Source organism: Gymnoscopelus microlampas (genome assembly GCF_963454915.1).
Source record: "Gymnoscopelus microlampas genome assembly, chromosome: 9".
NCBI lineage: Eukaryota > Metazoa > Chordata > Actinopteri > Myctophiformes > Myctophidae > Gymnoscopelus > Gymnoscopelus microlampas.
Window position 1 is genome coordinate 32,462,137 of NC_139946.1, and position 24,893 is coordinate 32,487,029.

General features: G+C 44.1%; 2 protein-coding genes across 16 annotated transcripts in view; both read right to left on the bottom strand.

The window, feature by feature from the left end:
• The window catches only part of mast2 (microtubule associated serine/threonine kinase 2), a 206,502-nt gene that overhangs the window by 82,203 nt on the left and 99,406 nt on the right, over positions 1–24,893 (bottom strand). For 10 of the 15 annotated variants that reach the window (XM_084065801.1, XM_084065795.1, XM_084065800.1 and 7 more), the window contains one exon: positions 6,263–6,294. In XM_084065801.1, the coding sequence (XP_083921927.1) occupies positions 6,263–6,294 (32 nt within the window). Of the gene's footprint in view, positions 1–161; positions 453–6,262; positions 6,295–24,893 lie in introns of those variants that run through there. The other 5 variants (XM_084065794.1, XM_084065803.1, XM_084065802.1 and 2 more) reach the window with 2 other exon arrangements.
• Positions 14,293–15,482, bottom strand: LOC311051281 (lysophosphatidic acid receptor 6-like). Its single transcript, XM_084065812.1, has one exon. It carries the CDS (start codon positions 15,415–15,417, stop codon positions 14,464–14,466), a length of 954 nt encoding a protein of 317 aa, XP_083921938.1. The 5' UTR covers positions 15,418–15,482; the 3' UTR covers positions 14,293–14,463.

Genomic DNA, 24,893 nt, shown 5'->3' on the forward strand with positions numbered 1-24,893 from the left:
CCTATAAGTGGTTGACCGGATCGCTCCACGCATTGTGAGCTTGTAGATCGGCTATTTTCTCCTATGGTTTTCCCCACAATATAGATTCTCTAGGTTTTAAGTGGCTAACTAACTCTCTCTCCCACACACACAGTAGGACCAGCGTCCACACACTCTCTTACTGGAGTCGCAGATTAAGAGCCTCTGCTCTCTCTCTCCTTCGCTTCATGTTGTCTCCCAGGGCGTGCGGTGGGAGGGTAATCTTTACTGATCCAGTGGAATGCGCCGGCTCACCTGTCCATCAAAGCCAGGCCGGCCAATGGGGCCGCTCAGCCTCTGGACACAGTACCAATACCAAACATGCACAATATATGTCCACTAGCTAATGGTTGATATGAGACAGCAGAGGTGTGTCACTCATTTCAACTCAATTTGAGAATTCCTGAATTTTGATTAGTTACCTCAGGACCTGCTGTTAGCGAAAAGCATGCTCGCTCGCTCGCTCGCTCACACACACACACACACACACACACACACACACACACACACACACACACACACACACACACACACACACACACACACACACACACACACACACACACACACACACACACACACACACACACACACACACACACACACACACACACGTTGCAATGTTAGGTATCTAGGGTACAGTGTTCTCTCACTGACAAGCAGGGACTTGCTGAGTCACAAAAGAGAGTGGGAATGTCTCACCCTCACTGCCTGGAGAAAACACACACACACACACACACACACACACACACAATGCAGAGTTAGCTAAGGAATATCAACTAAGTGATGATGAGTATTGCATAAGTATTCCAACTGTCAAATTTCAACTTGAGTGCCAGTGTGCTCAGCGAATATAAAACTTTCACCGTCCTGTTTTTAGCACTTCTGAATAATCCACAAGGCAAAGCTACACGAAGACAGAAAATCCCAAAGCTCAATTCTGAGTTCAAAGTCAAGAGGAAAACAGCTGCTACTGTAAAGGCTCATTTGCCCCGATTCCTCCTCTCAGTACGGAAGAATAATTCGCAGTAACAGACAAAAAAAATCTTCTGACAAATTCCCCTGGTACACAAATTAATATTCCAACTGTTAACCTCCAAGTAGTAGGACTCCCACAGAGTTCAACAAGTCAAAAAGTTCCTCAGTTCAGCAAGGTCCCCAAAAAAAGGAAAAGGTCCTAGCCATGCGTGCTGAGTAACAGAGCTCTATCCCTGTGTTAAGTCACCCTAGTTTCTCCCCTTGCTTCCTGGAAATCTCAAGTGTTATCAGCTCTGCCCGCTGTCAACTGGTGTTGTGACTTGGCCTCTCCAAAAGCCAGGAGGACGAGAGAAGGAGGGAGGGGGAGAGAGAGAAAGAGGGAGGAGGAGGAGATTGGGAGAAATAATGAGTGAGCCTTGCTCTTGACAACTTCATAAACAGGACTGTCAATGGCCAGCATGACGTAATAGACAAACCTCTATCTCTCTCACACACACACACACACACACACACACACACACACACACAGTATCACAAGATCCTGTAAGAGGTTCAGCTGTCGTCTCTCTCTCTCAGTCCCCCACTATCCTTCATCCCCCTCTATTCTCTTTTCCAGGAAGGCTGGGGACACCAGCAGCCCTCTGATCACAGCTAAATGCAGTTCACATACCTGATAGCCAACTCACAGACAATGGAGCGGATCAGTGAGGGCACAGGGTGAGTTGGTAGCTTGGGTAGCATTATACATGACATATACACTGATGCACCCACACACAAACAAACACACACACACACACACACACACACACACACAAACACACACACAAGAGTTCTCTGTTGAGCTTGAGTGATTACCGAGCTGACGTAGATGCAGGCTGCAGGACACAATAACTTCATTACACACCAACGTGGGCAATGCTGTGTCCTCCATGCATGATCAACGTTATAAAGGAGACACTGAGCCAAGACCATTACTGGTTTTATTGAACCACACGAACCACCTAGAAGAGTCTATTCTGCTCTGAATTCTGGTCTGCCGCTTTCTGGTTGCAGAGAGTTGAATTTCTTTAAACTTTGTGCTTTTTATAAGAGTGCCTTGCGTTTTCAGCCGGGGAAAAGAAAACGCGTTTGGACACACACAGCCTTAAAGTGTAAAAAATGTGCATTCCAAATGCATGGTCTTAGTTGGAACTATTTGTCTGTCTGTGGTGGCCTGGAGTCTGACGAACCATGTCCTGGTGGGATTACTGTGTATACAATGACTGTAACGGCCATCAAACTCCATGTGATGATCTCATGGCAGCTCAACGCAGATGGGACTCTCACAGCATAATTTTACGCTCTCTCACACGGGGTATATGAACTGTACATAATATTGATTTAGGAATGGTGGAACATTCAGAAAACACACAAACAACCTCCCTCATACATGCACGCCACGCTCACACACACCAGCCCCACCCCCTATGGCTCTGAGCTGATGCAGGCTCTGGGTCTTCAAAGGGCTGGGAAGAGATATGACAGAAATAGAAAAAACTCTCTTTTACTGAGGTAGACGGTGGCTACTGTCCAACTCTTTACCCGAGACATTTTGGCTGTAATGGATAACAGACGAAGAGGGAAGGTACAGTAACAGATAAGAAAGAGAGAGTTTAAACACAGAGGGAGAAAAAGATAGGGGAGAGAGCTAGTGGCTCTTTTTGACGACAAGAATAAAGCGACATATGCCATGCCGTGTAACGTGTTTTTCTAGATTTATTACCATAATGCTATGGCTTTTCTTTTTTTTTCTGTACAAACATCAGCAAAACAGTGAGAAGAGAAGAGTAAACAGGGGATTGGGAACATGGTGGACAAATGGCCACCAATGAAATACGCATAGATGGCACGGTTATTATGATGTACTGTACCTCCCCCTTCATGGCTGGTAAAGAAAAAACAGAGCAGATCTACAAGCTCACAACGCACGTTGCACCACATTGTGAGCTTGTAGATACATGGGCTATTTTCTAATATTTTTTGAATAAGGCTTAAGTGGTAAAATTAAGTTCTGTTTATGTGTTTATACTTTATCTATCAAAAAAAAAAGTTAACTTATTTGTGATTTTTTTTAATAAGTTAAATGTTCTCAAATAGAAACATTCACTTGGACAAAAGCATCTGTCAAAACAGGCTATGGAAGGTTCTGTGTTACCCTTCAAAGACCCATAGGGGTTGTATAACAAATCACAAGGCTGGTTAGAATGCATTCAGCCATGTTTGATAAGCCAGAGACGTGTGCCCAGGTGGACAAACGCTCCTCGCACCTCTGTCAAAAAAGGTGAATCCCTTGCTCCCCTGCAGAAAGCAGAAAACAGTCCGTCTCACGACGTATCAGGTCCGTACATCTCCGGTACACACAGTTCAGATGTCTATCTAACCAGTTACACTGCAGGTGTGACAGTGTCTCGTCATGGGCAGCCTGGTGGTGAACACCCCTATAATCCTAATGTGAGCTATCAGGAGCATGAGGTAATCTGTTTGTGTTTTTGTTTTTTAATTCTCAGCACAGTGTGAAACAAAGTAAGCCTCCGGCTGGCACACAGAAAACCTATACACTCACGCACACGCGCACACACACACACACACACACACACACACACACAAAAGCGCACACTGGTATAAATAGGTTTGCATCCCTCAACAGAGGGATACTCAGCTGTTCTGGGACACGGACACACAAACAAACTAAAAGACCTTTGAACTTTGTCCTTTAGCCTTTAACCCCGTCAGCGAGCACTCTCAATAACTCGATAAGGACTGGTGTTTGGGATAAGAGTTATGTATACACCGACGGCTGTGACATACAGTACTGTATGTATATATGATGTTAAAATCCTGTTGGTCATCATGACAGGCGGCCTTACATCATTCATCCACGTTGCTGCCAGCTGTTGTGAATAAGCCCTTTCAGAGGCTCAGGGTTTATTCAGCGATACATCCTGTAAAAAGATGTGATGGTGGTGACGATGAACACTGTCCAATAAGTCAAACACATATATTTTGTACCCACATTGCTGTGGGTGTGCGTGCGTACGTGTGTGTGTGTCTGAGCCCAGGCAGGTGCCAGTGTCACTCAAGCGTGACCCAAGGTGAAATATCCCTGGGCAGAGGTGACAAACTGGCAATGTGACATAATTGTGCTAGCACAATACAGTACAGGTCGTACTGGAAGAGACCTTTAAGATATGTGTTCTATCATGCATCTCCAACTGTGTTTTCGTTATTATTATTTCTAGGCAGATATTGTTTATATTAGTCACAGTGTGTAGGGAGACAGGAAGATGGGGAGATGGGGGTGGGGGGGGGGGGTCACTAGCCGGTTAGCTAGAGGCAGTCCGGCACACACTCAGTTTTGTCTGTTTGTATACGCTCTCCACAGACAGGTTTATGAACATGGTCTCAAGTTAAAACTGGGGTGAGCACTTGTCCTCTGTATTCAAGTATGTCGGTCTGTGTCCTTGCCTAAGAACTAAGGGGACAGTGGTGGCCTAAAGTTTAAAGGAGCGTGCTTGTTGCCGGAAGGTTCCCGGTTCAATTCCGCGGAACGATCTGGCTGCGGAAATGAATGGCCACCACTCACCCCTCCCCCAACACCGCTGAAATGCCCTCGAGCAAGGCACCGAACCCCCGACTGCTCCAGTGCAGCTGCTCAGTGGCCAGCAGTGTGACTGAAGACTGTGATTGTACTGGTTTAAACTCCCAGGTTTTAATGTGTGTGTCTGTGTGTGTGTGGAACTCTATATTTGAACATCAATATGACATCATATTGGATGACGTGAGATTCCCTGGTGGGGATATGCACTCCATTGAACTGCACACCTAGTAACTCGCTATCCATAGCAACAGAGGGAGGCCACGCCGTTATTTGAGCCCTCCTTGTGTCTTTAGATATCTTGGAAGCTTCTATTTCTCTTCAGACTGTTTGTCTGTCTACTGAACAACTGATTTCAAAATACTACAGTCGGTTAATAAAGCATTGAAAAAATGCAACATTATAAAGCATCCAGACCTCTCGGGTCATTTGGGACAGGTCTGTTTTCTATTCCAGAAAAACGAGTCAAAACTAAACATGGAGGAGCAGCTTTCAGTTTTTATGCACCAAATATCTGGAATAAACACCTAGAAAACCACAGGTCTGGTGGGCGCAGCGGTACATTTCCTGCCCACCGCCGCGGAGACTAGGGGTTTGAATCCTCTGCAGTACAGCCGGCTTGGCCGAGCGCTCCAACAAACACAATTGGCCGTGTTCAAGGGTGGGAAGCCGAGAGGGGAGGGTGATCTGTTTCTGCACTAGTGACTCATACAGGTTGGTTGGGGCACCTGTTCAGCAAGGACAGGAACTGGGTCACATAATGTGTTCCTCTGCATGTGCTACGCCCCTCCTGTGAATCTCCTCACTGTCAGCTGGAAAGAAGTGGCTGGCGCGTATCAGAGGAGACACATGGTTGTCTACAGTGTGTCTACACCCTCCCACATCACAACATGTCGTGAGCATTACCAACTGTCACACGCACAACACATGACACGTTGTGAGCTTGTAGACCCGCGTGAAAAGTGACAGGGACTACAAATGAATGTGCTGAGGAGTGTGGCGCCACTGGCGTGACAGCGACTGCAAACGAGTGTGCTGAAAATTTGGGAATCAGCAAAACAGAAAAAAGGTCAAAAGATTGGGGGTGAAAGACTGAAGGCCTACTACACCTCCCAGTTCTTTTAAATCAGAGCTGAACATGTTTTTGTTCGCTGCTACCTTTTACTGAGGATTTTTTATTCATTTCACTTTATTCCTGTATTGTGTACCATTTTATTTTTCTATTCTACTCTTAATTTTAAAAAAAATCACTGCATTTAAATGATCAGTTAAATGTATTTTTTTTGCACTGTCTTAATGCTTTTAAAGTTTTGTGCAAAGCACCTTGTTGTTGAAATGTGCTATACAAATAACCTTGTGTTGCCTCTGTAGGTCTGAGTTAATCATGTTGGCAGAACTCAGTGTACTGAATTGTCTTTCAATCCCCTGTCACCATCTCATCCTCACATACTGTGCGTGGAGTCCGCTGAATGTGTACACACAGTACAGACATGTAAACCTAGCAGTACGCGTGGTTCATTGCAGCACTCCTTCAAGGCCTCTGTTCTACTTCGAGATGGAAAAATACAGCCAGAAACACAGCTGGTGTTCGACATCATGAGACAAGGAGAGAGAGGAATGATGGGTACTTACAAACTGCCCCTCCTCGGAAGGCTCAGCTCCTTCTGAAATGAAAGAGAAAGAGAGAGAGAGAGAGAGAGAGAGAGAGAGAGAGAGAGAGAGAGAAAATTAGTATCTCTGGAACATTGCTTTGTCAGGATAATTAAACATTGATTCAGTTCACCTTGGCTCTGCCATAGTCAACTATAATTCAGAACTCAGGGACTCTTTGAGTGCAAGAACATGATGTCCTGTCAAGGGGAAAAAAATGCTTGCAATCCCACCCATGACCATCGGATGTCACTGTGACACAATGTGTATGAACAACTCTTACACAAGTTACCATTATGTCATATCATTTCTGACAGTGAAAGTGAGGTTCAGTATTTGGGAGGAAAGTGTTTAAAGTCTTAACTCACACATGTAATTGCTTATCGTGCTCACTACACTTTCACATAAAGTGAAGAGAGCCTACACACAATAAAAACATCAATGTTAATTTCCCAAGAGTGTACAACTGTAACCTAATTAACCCTTAATTTCTGTCATTTGTACACTCTCAGAATAAAATTAACGCTGTGTACTAGGGAAAAGAGCATAGGGCTAGACAGGCTTGACTGGTATAAAGCACAAAGTTTTCCATCCTCTGATGGCAAAATACGTGTCATGTCTGGTCAACAATACTATTTTTTTTTGTTTCCTCATTGGTATTTACAATACCCAATAAAAACCCTGTCTAGGAGTAGTAAATTGACAATTGCACAGGGCCGTAATGAGACACTCAGTTCAGTGGCTTTGTGTCCATTACTGGAGGCTGCCCAGCTGCAGGTTCCAATCAACCACAAGGGGGCAGAGCAGTCTCAGTATGATACGGCACTCTGTAGTCTACAGTGTCCACACTGTTCAAGCTTGGTTGATTGAAACCTGCTGTAGGAGTAACGGCACAGAATGGGCTGCCGTCATTACGCCAATGGGCATGGGCATACATGTCAATATAAGTCAAATAAGCCTGGGTGTTAAAGTCAACAGGAGCTCAGCTTAGAGAAGCTTTGAGAACCTCCTGAATATGGCAAACATTTTAACAAATGTTCAAGTGGAAAACAGACTAATGCCACAAACATTGTGTCAACATAACGGAGCGGATTAAGAGCGGAAAAGTAATTTAATATTAAGCCTGTCAGTAGGACAAACGTAATTGTTCCAGTGTGAATCAGATTTGACTAACGTCTGCGAGGTTATCCAGTAAATGAGATTGGTTCTGATACTGCCATCTTAACTGCAAACTGCAGAGAATAAACATCTGTAACCCTACCATCTGAGGGTGTGTGTGCGTGTATATCAGGTTAAGTGACATGGTAAGCCTGGGTTACCTGCTTGCCAATGTACATTAATAGCCGTTAGAAAAACACCATTATCGATAATGGTCAGCTTTAGTGCTACAAAGCCAGCTGTGGTTGTTCTATTAGAAGTGCTCCATCAAGCGTCATTAGCCCCACACACACACACACACACACACACGTCTGAATTGCCATGGTGCTATAATTCCATTCACAGCAAACATCCAACAACAACTCTGTTTGCTTCCTAGCTGTACAGTATATTATGAAACCCTCACAGTTCCACCGCATTATCTGTTTCGTTTTGAATGCAACATTCTGCAAATGCATTTCATTTCATCAATTCAAAACAGAAAAACACAATATACTGTGTAGGTCCCTAGAAAGCATGAATCATAGTACAAGTGACACGCAACAGAGGGACAAGAAAACGATATAGATACTTCTAATGACCAGTGGTGTAAAGTAACTAAGTACATTTACTCAAGTAATGTACTATAGTATAATTTTGAGGTATTGTTTTGACTTTACTTGAGTATTTCCAGTTTTCAGTACTTTTACTTCTACATCTCACGTACGCACACACACACACACACACACACACACACACACACACAAGCAAACACTTAGCATACACACACTGTGTCTGTCTCTCGAAATATGGCTGTGTCATCAGGAGTCAGATAGGCTCTCTCTCTCTCTCTCTCTCTCTCTCGCTCTCTCTCTCTCGCTCTCCCTTTCTCATCTCAACATCTCTCTGTCTCATTTGCTCTTTAAAGATAAGCTAATGGACATAATGGAGTTAGTTGGTACAGGGCAAGTGGCTTAAAGCGACTGTATTGCTAAGGTCTGCAGCATAATGGTGTGAGTTTCGGTGTGTGTGTGTGTGTGTGTGTGTGTGTGTGTGTGTGTGTGTGTGTGTGTGTGTGTGTGTGTGTGTGTGTGTGCGCGCGCACGCCCGCTCTCGTGCGTGTTTAGTAACAGTATCCAAGCTCTGGTCAATTGAGAGTCAGGACCCCTGCAACACATCTAGATGAATGTAATCAGATGGGAATGGACAGACATGATTGACTTTGTGCATGTGTGCACACGAGTGTGTGAGTCCCTGTCACTCAGGCTGGACAGATAGCAGAGAGAACAGTGATCCTATTAGCCCTATAAACAAGATGCTGCACAGTCCCACTGGGACAGGAAATGAGTTGGGCCTGGATCAGAAAAAGAGACCACCTCCTCTCCCCTCCCTCTTTACACCCGTACAATAGCAGTAGTAGTGAGGGGGCAAGAGAGGGTAAACTGAGAGGGATTTAAAGGAGTAGTTCACCCAAAACATTACTTATTTTCTATCAATTACACACCCCATGAAGCCTTGAATTCAAGGATTTATTTATTTATTGTCGCATTCCTTAGCCAATAATTTGATGACCGGCTGAGACTTAAAGAGTCTCCTACTGAGTCTCCCGGGCAATAATTAACTCAAAAATCTCCATGAATTCAAGGCTTCATGGGGTGTGTATTGTGTAATTGATAGAAAATACGTAATTGTTTGGGTGAACCACTCCTTTAAGCAAGCTAGAGAGAGAGAGAGAAAACTAGAGAGAGAGAGAAAGCTAGAGAGGGAGAGAGAGAGAAAATGAGAGATAGAGAGAGAGAGAAAGAAAGAGAGACAGACAGACAGAGGGTTTAAGTACATCCTTTATGCTCCAATCCATCCAGCCACAGACCTCTCACAGCAGCCCTGTAATGTGAAATAATGCTGCTAGCATCCCCCACTCCGCTACACTTTATTGCATTATGTTTTTTTTTACGTGTACATTTGTTGCAGCTGACCCCCCCCCTTCCCCTCTCCCCTCTTTACCCCTCAGGGTGATGTTCACCCCGTCTCCACTCCACAGAAACAAACCACGAGAAATAGCTAATAAGACCCCTCCACCACACACACACACACACACAGCCCAGTCCTGTGTTCCCGTCATATAAAAGCAGAAAGCGAGCCCAGTGATGAAATTACCCACAGTGACAGTTTGGATGGAAGCCACACAACACACACACACAGTGCCAAACGCAATCTGCCCGATGGAACACAGGCATCAATATTAGCCTCTATAACTAGCCAGCATGGCAGAGAGAGAGACAAACACACAGACAGAGAGAGGAGAGGAGGTTGTAATGTAATTAGAGAGATGGACAGAGAGAGAGAGAGAGAGAGAGAGAGGAGAATGAGTGGAGAGGAGAGAGCAGGGGAGATGCAAGATAAAAGCTAACAGCCCAGTCTAAACATGGGGGGGGTGTGTGCCTTGTTATTGAACAGTAGGTTTATCTATAGAATGTTGGGTGTTCAAAGGATGGGTGTTGTGTGTATGTGAGTGCGAGTGTGCGAGTGCTGTTGACTGCATATCCTACTATCCTACTATAATTCTAGTAACCTCTGTGCGTTTGTAGTAGTGGAGGTGAAGCTACCCGGTTCTCCTCACTGGCTGGACCAATTGCTCTGATTTTGCACACAGCCATTGACCATTACCATCTGAACTTAACTGTGAAGCCCGTTTTTCAATTTCATCAAATCTCAGCTTCTTATTAGCGTTTTTGTGTCAAACACTGTCGCCATGGTTACGGGGCTGCCCAGCTATGGGACGAACTGCCTCCCGGGTTGCCAGATCATGTGCGCATATCCCCCCACGGATGCGTCGACCGGGTATGGTTTAGTATATATAATATAAACATACATGCATTGCACATCAAGTTTTCCCTGGCTTGATTTTTGTGTGTTTTGTGTGTGATTTTTGTGTGTTTCGACTTACGTTCCATAGGAATGTAAGACCTGTGATAGTAAATGTCTGTTAGCAACTTAGCATAAGGAAGAGTGAATTTAAATGAGAATGTGTGCATGTGTGTGTGTGGGTGTGTGTGTGTGTGTGTGTGTGTGTGTGTGTGTGTGTGTGTGTGTTATTGACAGTCCCACTGCCCCTCATGGATCCATCTAGCTGGTGGCTGTGTGCCATGCCCTCTGCGCCCACCGCGGCCCTGGACCCCCCACCCCCACCCACCATGCCGTGCCAGGGAAGTGACTGACAGGATAGGGGAAAGGCAGTGCCAGCAAGCCAGGCACATGAAAACGGATGTGACATGTGTGCACGCACGCACAATATGATGAAGCATGGTCATGTGAAGAATGGGCACACACTGTGACAGCTCCTGGGGAACACCAAACCAAGCTGACAGGAGATAGGACAGATGAGACAGACAGATCTAGACAGAAAGAAACATCACAGGAGAAGCGACTGTAGCGTGCACGCACGCATACACGCAAGCACACACACACACACACACACACACACACACACACACACACACACACACACACACACACACACACACACACACACACACACACACACACACACACACACACACACACACACACACACACACACACACACACACACACACACACACAGTAACTTAATCAAGGAGAGGTAAGAACATTACCTATAAGATAATTGCACCTTATGTATAATCATGCACATACTGTACCTGCCGCTATGTGCACCTCGAGCACCAATGTGTTACCACTTTTGTACCTTATGCTTAACCTCTTGTACATACTGCATCTGATGGTCTTATGCTATGTGCTATTGACATGCTTAATAATGTTAGAAATTCTTTCTACCTGCTCTCCCTCAGTTTCTGGAAAACAACAAAAGGATGGAGCTCACTCAAAAAACAATTTCACCAACCACTTCTTTATACTGTAACCATTCATGTGACAATAAAGTTGATTCCGATTCTATAACCACATCAACCATAGCGTCCCTATGTGGTGTAGAGGGGAAAAAGTAGCACACCAAGTACAGACCACTGGGGGACCCCAGTCAACTAAATATGTACCATTCAGTAGACAACACTGATATTACGTCCTACTAAAGGTATACCGTAACTGTGTATATTTTACTCTCTCTCTCTCTCTCTTTTTCTGTCTCTTTGGCTCTGTGCATTCTTCTCGGCTCTTTGGGTCTCTCTCTGTGTGACCACACAGCAGTTGGACAGGGTGACCAAGGACACTGTGGGCTGCCAACCATCTTTAATTGCCATACACTTCTCTCACACACAAAACACAGACGGCCAATACTACAACATTCACACCAAGAGCCTCAGCCAACAGACGTAAACACATTTAGTGCAAGAGGCATACACACACACACACACACACACACACACGCGCACACACACACGCACACACACGCGCGCACACACACACACACACACACACACACACACACACACACACACACACAGGCAGCAACACTCACACCAAGAGCCAACAGAAGTAAACACATTCAGTTCAAAGACAGAGCCGTTCATACTGAACTGCACCATTTCCATTTCCCCAAAGCAAGAGGCCATTAGACTTGAAGTAACATGAGAAGTAATGGATTGGTGAGTGCCTGTGTAGAAGTAGAAGGGTAAGAGAAACAAAGCCAGTGAGAAAGACGAACTCTGTGTGTGTGTGTGTGTGTGTGTGTGTGTGTGTGTGTGTGTGTGTGTGTGTGTGTGTGTGTGTGTGTGTGTGTGTGTGTGTGTGTGTGTGTGTGTGTGTGTGTGTGCGTGCGCGTGCTTGTGTGCGTGTGTGTGCGTGTGTGTGCGCGCGCGCGTGTTAGTTAGATGCACGCACGCATGCATGTGAATAGGTCTGCGACTGCGTCTCTGCGTGCGCTGGTGTAATTGCCGAATGCAAGCGTAGTGTGCGTACATTGTGATATGTACCGCCCACAGCGGCCGTATCGTAATAGCATGTTTAAGCCCAGCTAAAAACATGCAATTAACATGGCGATGTACGCGACCTCTCGCTCCAGCAGAGCCAATTACAGCCGGAGATGAGGCGAGCGTTCATTATCTGTCTCCCTGAATACTGATGAGCACGCATTCTCACAACAAAGACAGCGGGTTATAAAACAACACAGAGGAACAACACAGACAGAACACTGACACTGGAGGACGAGCAGGTTTAGGAGGTGCAGGTATAAAACAGCTGGCACATATTGTACTGTAACCCTTGCAGACCAAGGCAAGGATAAACACACTCACATATCGTTGCTGTCCGGCAGAAACCAGCTAACTCCATTTTGACGCTTTTGCATTTTTTTCCATAAATCAGGGCCATTGAACACCTTTTAGGTCTGTGTGTTGGTAAAAAAAATATTGAACCAATGAAAAGCATTAAAAAGCGCTTCTGACAAAACCCGCTAACTCCATTGGATCCTCAAATTTTCTGCTAAACCACCGGAGTTAGCTGGTTTAGCCGACTCCAGGATCCACCCCTTTTGACCTCCAACCTCATTGTGAGCTTGGAGGCCCATTCAGCTGTTCTTATCAATGATGAACAAAACCTCCTAAAGTAACTCCACTTTTTCTAATTTCCTGAAAAATGAACATTTTGGAGTTAGCTGGTTTCTGCCGGACAGCAGAGATATGCAGATTGTGCACGTATGCGCGGGCAAACACACACGTTGGGTTTGCAAACTTTGGGCGAGTAGCATTCAGATATCCACTTATCTTAACCTTAAACCTAACTGATAAATGCCTAACCCGAACCAGACAATCAGAGATCTCATCTACTGAGACGTCTGATGACAAGCAAATCCAATGAATGGGCTAAAACCATAGACTGTAAAAAATATGGACGAAGGGAGCCCCACCGTTTTGAAGCCACTTGCTAATTCAAACCCACCATCTTTGAACTTCCGGTCCCAAAAAAGAAACCGGAAACGACTGCTATTGACTGCAATCGCAGCAAGGGCGGGTCTTCACTTGGTAGAATCAGTAGAAGCCCTAGAAGCACACCCTACTTTATCATTTTAAAATGAATAGGACCATAATTTACTAAACGCATATCATGATAATTTAAAAGAGACTTTAAACTAGATTGAAAACATAAAGTGTTTATGAAAATGTTTACTAAGGTAATAAAATCTAAAGTAAAGTCCGGCCAAAAACTTGTTCACTTAAATTCTTTTAGAGCCTGTCTATTTTAGTTTTCTTTCTAAACTCGAAATGTACCCGCAATTCTGGAATGACCCATATGCAAATGCACACGCACACACGCACACACACACACACACACACACACACACACACACACACACAGACCCACTTAGCTGCTAGGATGTATAATCGACGCATCTCCTAATGAGGTCTATTGACCCTTTCAGCCTTGGGTTGGAAACCCTGCTCTGAGAAATTGATCCCACCAATAACTCATTAGCTAGATGAAGAGTGGATTGTGTTTACATTTTGTTCTCAGAGAAGGCATGGCAACAAATCATTTTTTCTCTGACGCTGAGCTAGTACAGCATGGCTCAAGTAAATCTCTGCATTTTTATTTGGGATAGTGTCACATAATGAAGGTGTGTGTGTGTGTGTGTGTGTGTGTGTGTGTGTGTGTGTGTGTGTGTGTGTGTGTGTGTGTGTGTGTGTGTGTGTGTGTGTGTGTGTGTGTGTGTGTGTTTGTTTGCAGAGCTTAAAAAAAGCTTATATCAACTAAAATAACCCTTAGAAGAGCTAACAGGAGTATGTTGAATAAGTGCATTCAACATACAGTAGGTACAGTATAGTAGGCCTAGTTCTGAAAGCAGCTGCAAGGAAAGGAAATATATCCATAATAGCCAACATAAATAAGAAACACTTTATTGCCAATATTATAGAACATACAGTCCAGGAATTGGATTCTGTCATGCAGGTGCAAAAACATGAAACAAATATTGTACAATAATTAACACACAACACAAAAAGATTCACATTTCACATTTTGATGAAAAGGTTGAAAACATGACATGATTATAGAAGGGACATTTAATGGCACTTATTAATTCATTTTGACACTGAAAAGGGTCATGAACCAAATTACAAATTACTCTGGACTCGGTGAGCATCATCCTCACCTACAGTAGCCAACCGTTCCCTTGTAAGACAGGAGTCCACATTCTCTTGTTTCTTCCAGAAGGCATCCAAAGAGAAGTAATACAACAGTGGATCTATACAGCAGTTAACACTACAGAGACACGATGTGGGATCGGTGGCAGTTCTCGATGATGTCACCATTATGGCCACGTTGAGAGGCATGAAAAAAATCATAAACATCAACAAGTTCATGGCAAAAATCAGCATGACATTCATCTTGTTGTTGATCCTTGCAGAGTCATTGAGATGTCTGCGAAGAGTCCAGTACACCATAGCAGTGGACGCAACATTGACTCCAAGCAGGGCGAATAGTAAAACACGCCAAATATAAACTATCACCATTGGCATCACAGATTGTTCACCACCAACACTGATGCAAGGTGTAACAAAACATGCAGTTTCATTGCAGCGTTCCATGTTTCTTTTAAAATGTATGCTCTCTGGGATGTTTGCAGCCACTTTCAATACCCAAATCAAGACACAGGCTTTCCAGGCATTGGTGGTGGTTCTCAGATGCCCAAACCTCAGATGGTAAACCACTGCCAGCAGCCGGTCCACACTGATGAAGGTGATGAAGATGGCACCGGAGCGGATATTGTTGCGGAAAGACATAGTGGCCCAGGTACAAGCCGTAATGTCCAGGGGCCAGGAACCCGTAGCATAGAAATAGACTCTCATAGGCAAGGAGAGCACCAGCAGAAGGTCTGAAAGTGCCAGGTTGATCATGAAGACGGCACTGGGAGATTTAAGGCTGTGACGGCGCACCAGAATCCAGAGTGACACAGCATTGAGAGGAAAGCCCAACACTAAAATACAGCCATACAATACAGAATAGGTCATACTTTTGTGACTGTCCAGCTCTAGTCCACTTCCTGTCCAATTTCCAATTCCTGTCATGGTTACTGTTTAGTAATGATGTCCCTTTGAAACGACAGACCTAATGTGGCGCATGTGAACCTAACAGTTGCATAAACCACGTTTCACACTCTAGATATAGCTCTTCTAGAAAAGGGTGGAACATAGTATTTCCTGTTTATCACAGGAAGTGGCAGCGTGGATTGGCACCACGCTTACATGTACTGTAGGTAGGGAACGAAACTACTAATCACCAGAAGTGCATTTCCTGCAAAAACAAGCAACCAAGAGTATACCTAGCGCTAAGGTAAAAGTGCTATATATCAGCTACCTACTTTCTTAAACAGATGAGACAAAATAGCAAAATCAAATGAGCACGAGCTAATACAAAAGTGTATGGACTAAACAAGATCCAATAAAACAGTAAAACAATAAAACAAGAGTTCGTACAAATAGTTAACAACAAGTAAGCCAGACAAAGAGGAAGGGTAGTGTTTCCTGAAGAGGTGGGTTTTCAGCCTGCGGCGAAAGATGGGCAGTGACTCTGCTGTCCTGACATCAGTGGGAAGTTCATTCCACCACTGTGGGGCCAGAACAGAAGAAAAGTCGTGACCGTGTCGATCGACCAGAAGGACCCTTGAGTGACGAGGCAATCAGTCGCCCCGAGGTGGCAGACCGAAGTGGTCGGGCAGGGGTGTAGGCATCAACCATAGCCCGGAGGTAAGAAGGAGCTGTTCCTTTCACTGCCCTATAGGCTAGCACCAGGGTTTTAAACTGGATCCGAGCTGCTACGGGGAGCCAGTGTAGAGAACGGAGAAGGATAGTTGTGTGGGAGAACTTGGGGCGGTTGAACACCAGACGAGCTGCAGCTTTCTGAACAAGCTCCAGAGGTCTGATGGCAGATGCCGGAGCACCAGCCAGGAGGGAGTTGCAGTAGTCCAGGCGGGAGATGACAAGAGCCTGGATGAGCACCTGGGCTGCCTTCTCCGTGAGGAAAGGGCGAATCCTCCTGATGTTGTAGAGGAGGAATCTGCAGGACCGTGTCACTGATGCGATGTTTGCCGAGAACGACAGTTGATCGTCCAGGGTCACACCCAGATTCTTCGCAGTCCGAGTTGACGTCACCACAGCATTATCAATGGTGATGGCCACGTCTCGGTGCGGACAGCCCTTCCCCGGGAGGACCATCAGCTCGGTCTTGTCCAGGTTGAGCTTCAGGTGGTGCGTCGACATCCACTCCGAGATGTCAGCCAGACAAGCAGCAATGCGTGCCTCCACTTGTGTGTCAGCATCTTTATAAGCAGGCATTGGAGACATACTGCTCATTGTGAAAATATATCAGCTCAAGTGAATTACCAACCGTATAGTATAGAGTCCTCAAAGTGAATCAGAACCCAAGCACTGCCCCATAAACATATGACTACCAAAAGGGTATACTGTATACCGTATGCAGTATGCACCGCCTTCAAGGAAGATTAAGCTTTTTGATTAACTTTCTATTGTGTGCAGTTGTACATCCCGTAGCTCTGGTATTTACTTTAAAATCCTGTGTTAAATCTACAACTCGGGAACTTTATTGGGGCTAATCAGGATCACTCTTTGTTAATCCCTTCTCTGTCAGTATGGGAGAAAGCTCTCAACAAGAATCCCTGTGAAAGGGAAGGCATCATATCTGGATGTTATGCTCTCTTAGTAGAATTCTCTCCTGAGTCTTAAGAATCTAGATTCAATGCCTGGAATTCTGGTTTACAAGGGGAACTAACAATGGAACAGTGGAGCACAGCCTGTGAGGAGGCTCACACCCAGACGGGTAATACTTAAAATGACTGCAATATAGTTGGCTGATGAGGGTGTATATCACACCAGAGAAACTAAATAAATTCAATGCTGATATTCCAGATACTTGTATCAGATGTGGAGATGATAAAGGTACACTGTTCCATTGTTTTGGTCATGCCCAAGAGTGAAGGAGTTCTGGGTTCTCAGGTTAGGAGGGAGCTACAGAAGATTTTATTAATTTTATTTATTGTTGAGCTGGACCCAAAACCTTTCCTATTAGGTCTTTATCCAGCTGGCCACAAGATAAAGCGTCGAGAACAAATATTTTTAGACCTATGTTTATTACAAGCAAAAAGGACTATTTCTTTATCATGGAAAAATATAGGCAAACCAAGATTTAACTGTGTGGCTTCCTTTGAAATTACATACACTCTAAAAGATAAACAAAGGTTGATTAAAAACATATGGGGACGAATTATTCAGTAGGCCTATGTCAAGGACAATGATCTATCTCATCTAACGGATGAGTCTGGAGCTGGATAATTTTACTCTCTGCAGATGTTTGGTCTTGTGGCCATGAGGACTCGATGGTGATACCAGATTAAGTGCCCTTATTTTATGTATGCATTGTATTGTATGTCTTTTATTTTTTGTTTTTTTTTGTCATATTTGAGTGATTGTATACTCTGATTTTGTCGTATATTGTCTTGTTGTATTGTGTTTGTATAAATATAATTCAATAAATATATATAATATAATAAATAATATATAATTGAAAACAAAAAAGTGTAAAAATGGACACATAGGGGTCCATCAGACACTCAGGATTTTGCTGTGTGCGACGCATGCTAATGCTCAAGTGCCCTTGGATAAAAACAATTCAACATTAATGCACTCAACGATCCCCTCCTCATTATCAGAGATGTATGAATATTACAACGTTTGGTGGCTGTTTACAGAGCCGTGGACAGAAAATAATAAAATTATACGAGAATGTGCTAATTCAGGCTCTGGGGCAGAGTGAATCCACCAAGTGAATCCATCAACAGCATCTAGAGGAAGAATGCTAATAAAGTTAGACCATTGTGTAAGGCTGGGTGCTGGGAAATGAAATGGTACTTGAAAAAACACTTAAACCCTAAATACGTTCGTTAACCGGAGTCGCCCAGGGTTCTATCCTCAGCCCCCAAATCCCTCTACACCAAATCTCTTTGCTGAAAATAGCTGATCTACAAGCCGCTATTTTCAGCTATTGTTCAGTCCAAATGTTCGCCTAACATACCCAGAATACGCTAGGGTTCATGTGGTTAAGCTGCAACGTAAAATCTCACTCTAAGTGAATGAGCTAATTGTCCCACGGCTGTAGCAGTGAAAGCCTCTCTGAAGACGTGCGATTGGTGCATGGTGACGCTAATGAATCCCCTGATAATGCTTAACGGCTAACCTGACAGCCTGTCTAATGGTGGGACCTTCCCAATGGGACAGGCCTTTCTGATAGGTGAGTGTGCCTGTAAGTGCCTCTCGGCCCGCCCTGTGTGTGTGTGTGTGTGTGTGTGTGTGTGTGTGTGTGTGTGTGTGTGTGTGTGTGTGTGTGTGTGTGTGTGTGTGTGTGTGTGTGTGTGTGTGTGTGTGTGTGTGTGTGTGTGTGTGTGCGTGCGTGTGCGTGTGCGTGTGTGTGTGTTTGTGTGTGTGTGTGTATGTATTAGGGGCAACGCAGAGAGACCATAAATGTGTATGAATGTACACATTTATGAATGCGCACACAGTACCATTAGGATTCACCAGGGCCACACACTGACACATTAACTCCACCTACCACCATTAGTGGCCAAGAGAAGAGGGAGTTGGTGTGTGTGTGTGTGTGTGTGCTGCTGTGTGTGCGTGCGTGTCTTGGAGAGGTATATGACATCCATTTAGGTAAGCTTTTAATCTTCTAAATGAGAGAATATAATTCAACGTCTGCACCCACGCCAACAGTGGTCGCTGAGAATAATTGCGTGCGTGTGCGTGCGTGCGCGCGTGCGTGTGTGCGTGTGTGTGTGTGTGAATGCGAGTAATCCCAAGTATATTATTGCACAATTCTAAGGAAAAGGAAATGGGAGTTCCATAATTTAACTTGGCAGAGAGTAAAATGTACAGAGTGTGACTGTTGGCTTACATTTTAAGTGCGGGTAGACTGGGTCTGGGTCTTATCTGGGTAATAAACCAAATGATCGAAACTCAGAGGGATAGCCAAAGTTTTCACTGTTACTTTTCAACACTTTGTGAAGGGAAATATTCAACAAAACCATGTCTTCTTTACAACGTTTGCTCTTTAAGCCGTGTTATGCAGATGTTTGTCTTCACTTAATGACGACACATGAAACGAGGAGGTAGGTTGTTAATTAAGAAAGGTCAAGAGTTACAGCCCTGGAAACAGACGTTAAGTAGACACGCCCGCTTGCATGATCAGACCAATTAACCCTATTTCATACTTCATCGTACGCTGTTGTCACACGGTCAAAATAGCCTATTACAGCGTGTCGCCATCGTGATCGCCAATTCTGGCTATTTTGGAGCATTTCCACCTATGATGACATGCCCAGAAATAGGGATGCCAGGGTTAACGTGGTTAAACACTCAGTCAAAGCACTGTGGCATACAGCAGGATAAGAAAATGTCTCTTTCACATGGCAGTGGCACGGAAGAGCATGCAGAGAGTCACAAAGAGAGGGACAGAGAGAGAGGACTTCCATTATTGAAGACGAGGCCAGATGTGGTTCCACTCAGAGGCTGTCAGCCCTCTTTTGTCTCTGACTGACTGTCTGATCCAGCTGTCCCCAGTACCTACAGTATGGCTGTACAACACATAAAAATACTGCCATCATTTCTGTAAACTGGAAAGGATGTCAAAGTGGTATTTGACCCGTTCAAATCGACATAAAAAAAATAAAATAAGACCCACTGATAATTATCCCACAATAAACCAAATGGTTTATTGTTTTCACAGCAGGGGATTTAATCCTCTTCTGTGTACTGGCAAAACCGCTTGTTGGTATAATCATCTGTAAGCTACTAATATCTTGAATGGCTAACATCTGATCAAATGGAACAATGCAAATGTTTTGCTGCCATATATTTCCGAACCTGACCAAAATCCCTAAAGTGACACTAAACTGGTGACCATGAGCATGAATTTAATATACTAATAGTTGCTCGCCGAAAATACGTAGCTCACAACGCATCGCGAGGCGACACAAACCGCTCCACTCCTATCTCTCCTTTTTACATTTTCTCTCTCTGTTGCTGTCTGTCTGTCTGTCATCCATGCAATGTTCTTTTCTCCAAACAGGGTTCTCTCTCTCTGTGTTGTGCGTCCCTCAGTCTGAATGGCACCTCCTTTCCTTTCACCTCTCATCCTGCGCTTTCTCTACAGCTGGGCTATTCAGTTGCCCATCATCAGCACCACTTCACATGCACCAAACACACACCTTCCTATCACACTCCAAGGGGACTTGGATGTCAACACTCGCCAGCTGTTGGTCTGTCCCGCTCACACAAACACACAAAATGGTATATTCATACTGGACCATTCCTTTGTGGAGAAAATATGCTAATTGGGTTCTCCATTGTATGGCTACACATATTATGTATATAGTAGGAAACCACACAGAAAGATACACACATTATTATGCACAGACAAACACAAACATACACACACACACACACACTCTTGAATGGAGCTAATCCAGGCCTCATCAGTGTATCCGTCAGTGATTCCAGCAGGCTCGCTAGCTGCTAAAACCCCATCAGTGATGGCAGGGGAAACAAGCTAATCCTAATTAGAATTTACACATTTAAATGAAATCTGCAACGCCTCGCTGGCAGCTTTATCTGGAGATAATAGAGGGAGAGCGAGAGAGATAGAGAGAGAGAGAGAGAGAAAGAGATGGAGAGAGAGGGGTGACAGGAGAGGACACATGAAGAGAGGGAGAAGGAGTGACAGCAAGGATGAAGAGAAAAGGAGAGTGTGTGCACGTGTGTGTGTGTGTGTGTGTGTGTGTGTGTGTGTGTGTGTGTGTGTGTGTGTGTGTGTGTGTGTGTGTGTGTGTGTGTGTGTGTGTGTGTGTGTGTGTGTGTGTGTGTGCGCGCATTTGCGTGCGCGCACACATGTGTGTGTGTGTACAGTACATGGTCTATGGGTGTTAAATTGGCAGGTGGATTTGCTCAAGCTTCCATCCAACATTGAAAACAAAGTGCTGGTCTGGTGTCTGCTTCAATACGCTGAGCTGCACAGGGACTGGGAATTCACTGATACACAAAGTGTGTGTGTGTGTGTGTGTGTGTGTGTGTGTGTGTGTGTGTGTGTGTGTGTGTGTGTGAGAGAAATAAAGACAGAAAGAGAGCACAAAAGTATTGTAAAGAAAAGTTAGGTAGTTGGATTTGCATCCTCTTAATCTATTATTCGTGTACCAAAGCAACTGTGTACCAAAGCAATACTGTAGGCACTTAAGCCCCATTTAAAAAATAGCCTATCTATACAAGCTCACAACACATTGACTGCATTGCATTGTGAGCTTTTAGATCTTCTATTGTTGCCATTTTTGCTTGCCTATAATGACGTACCCAAAATAGGGACACCCGGGTTTAAGTGGTTATAAAGACACCCGCTACATAGGATTATTAATGGTTCATCCATCACTGGAGACTTTGCATAAACCCACCATATCAGTCTCTCTCACTCCCTTCCTCAAAACGAAAACAATTATTTACCAATACTCGCCATCATGCTGGAGAATTTGTTACAGCAGCTTGGCCAACCCTACATCACACAGCACTCTTCTTTCTACAGCTCCCCTAAATAATGTATTTGTCCACATAGATGCGAACCTCTAGTCTCTTTTATAGTGTTTGGAATGGGCCTCTGAACGGCATCCATTCCAACATGACATATTAAACCCCAATAAACCACTGGAACTACCACTGTCAGACACACAGAGATGAAAAACACAACACAATAAGCTTGAACTCGCTTAGACCCGGATGCAATATTTGTGTATTAAGGAAACACAGCTTTTGTAAATGCTTATGTAAAGAAATAGCCCCACAAGAAACTGACGAATAGCTTACATTTGCAGGCCTGTTATGGGATTGTCTGTGTATCTTAAAGGACAACTTTGGTTTTTTACAACCATGGTTTATATTTTAGCTTGTAATTAAAGTAAATAAATGATGAGTGTCATTTTTTTTTCATTTACTGCTTTCTATAGTTTTAGCATTTTTTGTGATATTTTTTACAGTGGGCGGGGGCATTCTGTCCGGTGGCTAAATATGCCTTTTTTACACAATAAAAAAGGTTCGGCTGTCTGAGATGGCCAGATGTGAGTTATTGGGGGCTAGAAGAGCTACTGTAAATAATAATAAAGAAAACGCCGGGTTAATGTGTTTAAAAAATACATATTTAGCCACCGGACAGAATGCCCCCGCCCACTGTGAAAACACTGTAAAAAAGATTGTGAAAATTGCTAAAACTATAGAAAGCAGTACATTTAAAATGTTTAACACTCATCTTTTATTTACTTTAATTACAATCTAAAACATAAACATTGGTTGTAAAAAACCAAAGTTGTCCTTTAACCTCTGGATAGTGTGCACTGTAAAGTGTCCAGAGGCTAAGATACACAGACACTAGTCTCGCATAGCCAGACAACTATTCCACAACCTTTATTCCACAAAGCAGTGGTTTTCAAACCTTTTCATATCAAGGTCCATTATTTATTCGGCATTTGAGCCACGGACCACCGTTTGATGAGATTTAGCCTCTCAAACCCAAGACTTAGAATATTTTGTTATCGTTGGATACGATTTTGTCCACAATTCCATAGTGTATTGATGTTACTACCATAGGAGACATAACAGGCAAACGTTGATCAAAATAACAATTCTTCTACAGTCTCTAATTGTGTAGACTTCTTGTAAATTAAGTCATGCAGATAACCGAAAATAAACCAGAATATTTGTACTCTTGAGAGCGTACAATGGGTCCATTTGGTTTCATTTTACGCTCTCAAGAGTTAAAGTGATAAGCGTCCATTTGGTTACCAACTCTCCATCATTTAGCAGGGGACCACCTGGAAGCCCCTTGTACCACTGGCTGAGAACCACTGCTATGAGTCTGGAACTACTCCTCCCCAAATCCGAGTAACGGAAGCCGGCATCCGTACGTCTTTTCCGTTCACGAAAATATCTTCACATTTTATTGTTTTAATTCTGCTAAGTAGCAAGCTATATATATACTTTTTTGATTGATTTATGTAAAATTTACGCGACTGTAAAGAGGAGGGGAGACGGGGCTTCCGCTTTCCCCCTTACTCATGATCAGAGCTTGCATGCTCCAGACTGTATGACCGGAAGCATTTAAAAATTGTGGGAGGTCAACAGTCTGGCCACACTAGACTACACAGAAGCTGACATAACAGTGCTGTTCATTATGTTGGGACAGGATATCTTGTCTCTCTCTCTCACCCGTGGCAAAAGAACACAGAAGTCATCATAAAGCTGGCCTATGTCCAGTTTGCTGCTGCTCAAATGAAGAGCTTCAGCACACTCTTGCCACACCTGTACATTAACCCATTAAGACCTGAGGCCGATTCTACGAATGCCTGCTAAAATCAGTAGTTCTCACACTTTTTCAAAAATGTTCAAAAATATCAGATGCACAAGCTCGCAGCGCGGCACGGAGCTTGTGTATCTGCTATCTTTGAATAGCCAACGCAAAAACCTAAAACGACATGGGTGCTTTTTCCGTTTTTTAATGGGTTCATTTGACATGGGTCTCTCTCTCTAATCATGATCACTGAAATGTGGGACATAGTTCTGTTCATGCGGGGCGCAGCACTAACGTTCAATTTTCGGGGACTGCCCCGTAGAATGCGGGACAGGTGTGGACACCCTATCTCCGACATGCCCATTGAAAGGCACGGATGTTGCAGTGTTCCATAACAAGTTGTGGCTCATATTCCCTAACGGGAATCACTCCTGCTTGAGTGGCAGAGAAAAGATTATGCTACTTCCTCCTTTAGCAATGAATGAAAGGGGCGGCAGTGGCTCAGGGGTAGAGTGGCTGGGTAGAGTGAACTGGAAACCGCAAGGTTCCCAGTTCGATCCCGGGCTCCCCCAGAGTTAGTGTCGAAGTGTCCTTGAGCAAGACATTGAACCACTAATTGCTCCCGATGAGCAGGTTGGTGCCTTGCATGGTTTCCTACACCATCGTTGTGTGAATGGGTGAATGTAATGCACAATCTATGTAAAGTGCTTTGGATAAAAGCGCTATATACTGTAAATGCACCATTTGCCATTTGAAAGGGTGTGGTTTAACACACAAGACATCTTGTTTGTGGATTAAATATGAGCATGTGAGCAGTATATGCAGTATGCACACAGACACACACACACACACAACAAAAAGTGGTTTGGAAAGAGAAGTAGTGTTTCTCTTAATATGTGTATGTGACCCAGATTTCTGCAGAGCACTAACAGTTTGGAACATGTTGAATCCCAGTGTGCACGTCTCACTACATTTACAAATCTACAAAGGCATTGCAGGGGCGGAGTGTGTGTGTGTGTGTGTGTGTGTGTGTGTGTGTGTGTGTGTGTGTGTGTGTGTGTGTGTGTGTGTGTGTGTGTGTGTGCGTGCGTGCATGCGTGTGCACACAAGTACTGATTTACAGTGAATAGTGTGCACTATAGATTCATAGAAA